General features: G+C 43.0%; 1 protein-coding gene across 1 annotated transcript in view; it reads left to right on the plus strand.

Annotated features, from left to right (window-relative positions):
* Positions 1-5,273: 5,273 nt before the first annotated feature.
* serpine1 (serpin peptidase inhibitor, clade E (nexin, plasminogen activator inhibitor type 1), member 1) overlaps positions 5,274-7,978 on the plus strand; it is a 4,727-nt gene continuing 2,022 nt past the window's right edge. The window contains exons 1-4 of the mRNA XM_023405356.2: positions 5,274-5,385; positions 6,769-7,010; positions 7,464-7,688; positions 7,772-7,966. Of these exons, the coding sequence (XP_023261124.1) occupies positions 6,770-7,010; positions 7,464-7,688; positions 7,772-7,966 (661 nt within the window). The 5' untranslated portion in view covers positions 5,274-5,385; position 6,769. The remainder of the gene's footprint in view (positions 5,386-6,768; positions 7,011-7,463; positions 7,689-7,771; positions 7,967-7,978) is intronic.

The raw sequence follows: 7,978 nt of genomic DNA on the forward strand, positions 1-7,978 counted from the left end.
TGGGGGGGGTTGAGTCTAAGCAGCAGGTGGGGTCATTTACAGCAACTCTAAAAAAAACCCTCTTCTTTGCTCAACATGCTTCCTGTTCTCTTTTGAACCAGAGAAGAAGTCAAAGAGTTCATTCAAGTTCACCCACCCAAAGTAATATACGACATATACAGTATGTGCATATATCGTGAGTGATGCTGCCATTTATGTCATATATTGTCACATATATAGATCCTCTGGATATATGAAGATATACGTTTATTACATATATTAAATAACCATAGTATAATTTGTATATATACACATATAAAAAAAATATATGTCAATATATCAAATTGTTCCAATTTCTAATAGGTTTCATATATACATTTTACATGTATGTTTTTATTTTATATATACATATATTTAATTACACACAGAGGGATGTAAATGATCAATAATAAATTGAAGCGAATGAGAGAAACAAACACATAAACACTGTTATTCGAAATGGAAGAACCTGCAGCTTTGTGTCCTACTATGGTCTAAATCTGACAGCAAAATGTCATGGAGACAGAAATCAAAAGAAGCAAAGAGCCTGTTGGATGTTACGTTGTATTTAGCCTGCAGACATCTAGCTGTCAGCCTGATAATGGACAGTTTCCAGGCAGAGCTGTGACGACATCCTGTCTGATCATTTACAAAACATTGGGATCACTGGTTGAAGCCAAACTGAGTTAATTGATCTGTGTGCTCAGTGTGTGATAAAAACTATTTCATAGTATATGATTTAAACATGGAGCTAAATGTAGAGTTGCTGAAATATGTCCATCAAACTCCCTCTGTAGGAGGAAATACATGAATGTTTCACAGAATTCACAAATTGCATAAACGACGGAAGAATCATTGAGTAAAAATGGAAGTGATGTAGTGGACTGCAGAGGTCAGTGATAACAGAGCCAACACAGGAACATCTGAGGACGTGTGGATCACTGGTTTTCTGAAGGAGGTCATGGGTGTCTAACCCAAACCGAAATGAGCCAGAAAGAGGAAACATTTTATTTTGATGAGTAGGAACATGATACAGAGGAAAGCCCAGACTCTTCAGAAATTATTTTTATGTTGCAGTGGACATCTTTATCTTGAACTAACTGTAGCTATGCAACACGTTCTGTATTCAATGGAAATTCAGAAATGTGACATAAGACATCACAGGAAATATGTGAATGATCTCAGATTCACTTTAAATTCACCACACGAAATTCATCATTTACAATGCAACTTCTGAAGATGACCTCTGACCTCTGGGGCTGATACATACCAAATACCATAAGGAACCACAGAGCATTTATTGAGACCAGAGGTCACACATTTTGGTAATGATCTCCACAGAGAGTCAACTCATCCAGAGAACAGGAAGTAACACAATATAATTTACTACCCTCAATCTGCATAAGACATTTTAAAGCTTTGCTGATGTTACATAGCTAATGTTAGCATTAGAAGCTTACCAAGCCAGAAGAAACTATCTCCACATGTGGAAACAAACACCAATGTTAACTCTATCAAGTCTTTTCTTGTACTTAGCATGCTAACAAGCTAGCCCCAGCCTGATTAGACCGCCTCATCACTTTTTGATACAGAGTCACTGTAGCCTTTGCCCCTCCTGTGTTCTTACTGTAGATTCATCCACAGCGTCCTCTACACGGCAGGAAAGCAATGACAACTCCCTCAAGGGCAAGAACACGTGTATTCGCTCCTCCATTGTCATGGAGAGCGTGGTCCCTTCAACACTGCGACTGTTTTCTGAGCTCTTTAGTCTCTGTCAAGTTACCTGCCTTCATAAGCAGCTGGAAACCAGAAGTTGCCGCCATGTCTAACGCGGTGCAGTTTACGGACCATCGGACTTCCCTTTATGTCCTCGTCTTTTAAAATCACTTTCACCTTCATTTTAACCGACTTGTTTTCTTCATTCGGTGAAGACAGCAGCTGTCAGGGCCCAAAGCTCAGTTAATTAGTTGTTACATATAGGTCCGGTAACAACCACTGATTTAAGTCTGTGTGTGTGATGTTGCGTGTTGACTTGGCAACAGTTGAGTCCCATGTTCCTGAAGCCCACATAGAGAACTGAGTGGGAGGTACATGAAAGTGGGTGGCGCATTTTCCATTCACAGCCATATATGGAATGTACCAAATCCTGTGGGATTGTGGGGATTTTGCCAAGTAACAGTAAAAGAGATGTGTTGATGCCTCTGTGTATTTTAGGCAACACTAAACAAACAGTCTGGTAATGTGCAGAAACAACACTAGTGGAACAAAAGGTTCTCATGAGTAAACAATGCATGAGCTCATTGACCCATCACTCAGCTATTTTCTGTTGTGTGTCACATTTCTGAGTTGTTAGTGGTAACTGCAGCTTCTTAACCCTGATAGTAGCTGTGTTATTTAACAAGGTGGTTAAATGACCACAACAACAGCCACAGAGACAGAACTAAGATCATTAGAGTGTCAGAAACCGTGTAAACAGGTCTATAAACGCTCCTCACAGACACAGTTGTCTTGAAAGATTATGAAAGGTCTAGGTCCTAAAACGTCTCAGTTTTTAGAGCATCATCCACAGTTTCAGAAAAGCCTCTGAACGTAAGAGAAAAACCACAGAAAGACCTCATTTTTTAATCATTTCCACATCTTGTCTCGTAGACAAAGAGGAGGCAGTGACAGTTTGACAAGAGTTTTACCCTGAAGGTTGATTTCCACGGTTCAACAGTGAATTCGTTTATTAATGGCTTCGTATAAGAGATGCTACATCACTGCTCAGTAGTTATAACACTGTGAACCAGATGACATGTGTTGCGGTAATGGTTAAGCCAGGCTTGGGGCGACCCTGTCTACGGTGGTCTAATTGACATCGAATGGAAGGTGTCGTAAACCTCCTCCGTCTGTCTCAAAGCCTCCAAGAAAAAAGGGAGACAGCAGGGTCCAAAATCTGACACCACTGTCAGGTGGTCAGTCACATGACCCTGTGTAACCCTAACCCTGTCAGTCAGTCAGAGAGTAGCAGTGCTAGAGGTAGTAAGCTAAGGACCAGGGGCCAGACTGGTCTGTAGTGTTGGGCCAGTCTAGGGTTAGTCTAATGCAAGTTAGACAGTCTCACTAAAATATAGACTGACTTATTTAAACCCTAAAAAGTTAGCCATCTGACCGTAAGGCTAACTCTGAACTAAGATCCATGTTGTCATGGTAACAATCAATGACACCTGCTAGAGGCACCAGTGGTAATGTAATGTTAACGCTATCTACATCACAATTTACCCTGCGTCTAAAAGCTTTTCCTGTGGTCGGCCCGTTTTGGGTTCTCTTTTGAATATTTCCTTCTTTGCATTCAGTATGGCGTTAGTTCATCTTTTCTGAAGCTGAGTGGCTTGACGCAGTTCTCCTCTCATGTTTTCTTACATTGAATAAAGTCTTGATTTACCCAGAATTCATGAACTAATCCAGTGAATCTGAAATAAGTTATAAGTTAGATCTAAGCCACAGTCAGAGTCTATCTATGTGAATCTGGCCCCAGGTCGCAGGTTTCTCTTTCTATATTCTAACAGACAGAGCGGCTCCAGTGAGGACCTTTGCGGGTCTGCCAGAGGCCTGATCCCAGATAGATCTGGAAAAAGTGTGTTCTCTCCCTGTCCTGTGTACCAGATGTTTGGTGAGTAGTGGGATGAAGAATGTTGGCGGCCACGACCAAATTTGGTGATGTGTCACCACCTAAAATGAGGATCTAATATTGAAGTCAAAATGGTAAAATGAAAAATATCAGGACATTGAAACAAGCTTATCTCCTTGGAGGCATGAGAGCAGAGCGCAGTGAATTCCCAGGCAACCTGCCCATTAGTGTAAAAGTGGACTTTCTGGTCTGATGGCAGAGGGTGTGGATATCCACTGGAACTTTTATATGTTGGAATGGTTGCTTTTTGTCCTGACTCAGGGGTTGGATATAAAATCAAGGAGGAAGAATCATCCTCTGGAGACTCTGAATGTCCACAGGAAACGATACTGGGACGGTAGCTGTTGGAGAACCCTGAAGTCCTTTCATTAATGATATAACGATCAGTCTCATTTGGAATAATATTCCATCAGACTGAATCTTTTAGATCATGTGTCTTAATATCAATCAGTCAATGAAGAGTGCATCAGTGACTAAATACAATACCCGGTACCAGAAAGTTCGGTTCTAGTACCCAGAACCCACTGGTTTTCTTTATGATGGAACAACATCAACAAGAACTAAACCAACTGAAGCTACAAGTGACATTTGATAAAATCTTATCTTAAGGTCAATTTCAGTCCCTTTCAGTCATATCTCCATGGTCTTCATCAGCAGTTTGCTGAGTTCACTTTGTAGAAGTTTAAACTTCCTTTGGTCTGAGAACTGTTTGGACTCATCACTTAATAAAGTTAAAAACTCCTCCTGGGGATGAAAATCCTGTGATATGACTGAAAGCTCCACGACAGCTGCTAAATGGCCTCGAGGTCAGGTTTTTTGTCAACAAGGTAAGAGGTGAACTTTAAACCTCTTAGTTATTGTTGTGCAAACTTCCTGTGTTTCTCAAAACATGACACAATGCCCCTGTCTGATTGGTCAATGGTGACTCTGGGACTCTGAGACAGGTGTATCGTCCTCTGTGAACCAGTGCAGCAGCCTGCAGGGAGCATCATCTACTCTCACTGTCACTACAGGAGTTTATTGTTTCATTTGTTTACACAGTAACTTTTCATAAGTTGGTCAAAAAAAATCTGTCTGTGGACCAAAGAAATGAACCTCAGAGAAATCTGTTTTGAACTAACGAGTCTGGTTTCAGTTTGAGTTTATCTAAGATTAAAAAATACTTTAAATTCATGAGGAAATGAAACATAAAAACATTTCCTGTGCAGCTCCTGAATGTTTTTTCCTCAAGGTGATGGTAAAGTGTCGGGCCGTCAGCCAGCTGATTACAATCTGCAGTATTTATCACATCAGACAAACATGACTGAGGACCCTGGCCTGCACATACCACACTGATGTGTGTGTGTGTGTGTGTGTGTGTGTACATGGGTGTGTGTGAAAACACTGAGTGACTTTCCATATGTTCTGTCATGCTGTGAGCGAGAGGCACAGACTGACAGACAGGGAGAAAGAGACAGGATCTAGAGGAGGAGGAGGGAGAAAGTGTGTGTTCATGAAAAGGAAGCCTGTCCAGACAGTGTCAGATGACATCATCGTCTCTAATAATGAGTGTGCGGAGGTGGGGGCGGGGCTTCCTACCATGTACACTATAAAAAGACCTCAACTCGGTCAGTCTGTCAGACTTGAAGCAGCACAGGAGACTGAAGCTGAAACAACAGAGACCTGCAGCAACACACCTGACACTCTCCAACCACAAGGTAAGAGTCACACCTGGACTAAACATCTGGAACATCTGATACTTAAAACAAGCTGGCATAATGTTTTAGTTTTCGGACAGAATATAACAAAAACACGTCTAAATATGATATTTATGAAGCATTAGCAGAGCTGGTGGAGTTATAGTCATTATCATTTATTTTACTCTGGATTTAATGATTAAAACATTGACAGTGAAATTAACTTTAACCTTTTGTTCTATAGCCGTTTGTTATATAAACTCCCCAACACCAGAACATCAAGAATCCTAAAGTACCTCCATCATAACTAGACGCAGCATTTAAGTGCTGCTACTCATTAACGCCTTTGACTGAAATGTGTCTTTGATATGAGAGAAGAGCTAAAACAGTGTTTCTGTGCAGAGGCACTAGGTGTTACTTCTACTATCCTGAGAAGAGTTTTCTAACTGCAGACTGATGATGACACGCAGCTGTTAAACAACCTGATGATGATGGTCAAAACATGTTACTACTTGAACACACTGTTTATCCTGTTACCTCCAGGATTTATTCATGTCATAATTATCTATAATAATAATTTAATCTCATTCAGTTCAGCTGTGAACTGTGAAAACATCAGCTGTGAGCTGGGGGAAGGGTTTAGGACTCAGAGGTGCAAACAAAATCAGAATCTGGATCCTTAGTGTCAAAACCATCAGGTGACCTCTCTCAGTGCAAACCTTGGAATCAAGCTTTTCTGCAGCGGACAGTGAATGTGTCTCAGTGAGTGGATACACAAACAGAGTCCGAGGTCTCAGGTGGTCTCTGCGTGAAGCTGCTGAACCCCTGTTCACGTCTGCAGTGGAAAACCACGGCTACTGACACACACTTTCCTGTAAACACACTGAACACACACATGCAGCATGAGTCACACTGTTGAACTGCTGGACTAAATCAATGGATCCAAATCTTTCTGTCGGTTTTTTTCCGTCTGTTTCTTATGATCGCCGTCACTGATGGGAAATCTTTCCCCCCGTGTGAAAAGCTTCAGTTTTCTGGAAGCTAAAAATATCTTTGGCTTGTGTCTGAACTCCTGGAGTTTTACAGAAACCATCTGAGAGCTGTTTCTCCGTTATTGAATGTGTTCCCTCTTTAATGTGAAACAGAGTGGCCTCACAGACCTTCTGTTTGGCCACAGCTTGACTCCTGTTTCAAACGCTGGGCAGAACTTTGTCCTCATGACGTCTGCTGAGCGTTTGCTCTGAGGGAAGATTCAAAGATTCACTGTTTACACATGACTGATGCTTTTTACATCTCTGTGCGAAGAAGAGTCTGAGTGTGTCACCGCTCCGGCGTCTGCGCGCTGAGATAAACGTGTGAAAATAGAGTGTTTTTCACTTACCTGTTCTCTCCTGTCTTTCCCAGGATGCTTTGCTTTGCGTGCATTTTCCTTCTGCTGACCCTGAGCAGAGCGGGGCTGGGCTCCCTGCAGGACAAGCAGACTGACTTTGGCCTGAAGGTTTTCCTCCAGCTCAGCCAGGACTCCGTGGACAAGAACGTGGTCTTCTCCCCGTACGGCGTGGCCTCGGTCCTGTCCATGGCTCAGCTCGGCGCGGCGGGAAACACCAACAAGGCCTTGACTGCTGCTCTGGGCTTCTCTCTGCGAGGTGAGTGACATGTGGATTTAAAAGGAGATGATGTAATATACAGGAAAATAATATGATTACTCACTGGTTTTCACTGCATGAGGAATCAAACAAACGTGTGTTTATCGAAACCAATGTAGCGATTCATAAGAAACATGCTGATCCCCCAGCTGTGACGGTGTAACACTGCCCTCTGCTGGTCCACCAATCTCACTGAGACGTGGAATTAAAGTCATTCCAACACTATGGAACTGCCAAGGCAGACCAAGGATGTCACAGGAAATGTCATAAAGCATTTCCTTAATTTCATGTTTTAATAGGCATTAAAAATAGGAATTGTAAAAAGAATCTATAAATGAACAATTGATCCATCGATAAATACTAAGTCGGGTGTGTGATGGATGTGTGATGGTTATTTGAACGTGTCATTCGCTGGTGTATAACTCAAACTCCTCCCCCGCGCCCCTCCCCCAGAGCGAGGGCTGTCACGGCAGCAGCGTCTCCTGCACCGGGATCTGTCCAGTGAGGAAGGGGTGGAGACAGCCAGCGGGGTGATGGTGGAGAGGAAGATGAGTCTGGAGAAGGGGTACCGCCGGGCCCTGGCCAAGGCCTTCCAGACCCACCCTCACCAGGTGGACTTCACTAAGCCAGACCAGGCAGTCAACATCATCAACTCGTGGGTCTCAGACCACACTGCAGGTAATCTCTCCCTCCAGTCGTCCACTGTCACATCAGACCTCTCCAAAGCTGTCCTCTGACTCATCTTTACCTCTCCTCTGTAGGAGCCATCCCTGAGTTCTTGGCATCTGGATCTCTGACTGATGAGACCCGCCTGGTCCTCCTGAACGCTCTCCACTTCCAGGCCCTGTGGAAAGTCCCCTTTGACCCCAAACTGACACAGGAGAGGATGTTCCACTGTGCCAACGGCAGCGATGTACCTGTGCACATGATGAGACTCACAAACCAGTTCAACTACGGTAGGTTGACCC

This window comes from Seriola lalandi, unplaced genomic scaffold (assembly GCF_002814215.2).
Source record: "Seriola lalandi dorsalis isolate HSWRI2012SDOR001 ecotype SW California unplaced genomic scaffold, Sedor1 jcf7180002054275, whole genome shotgun sequence".
Classification (NCBI taxonomy): Eukaryota; Metazoa; Chordata; class Actinopteri; order Carangiformes; family Carangidae; genus Seriola; species Seriola lalandi.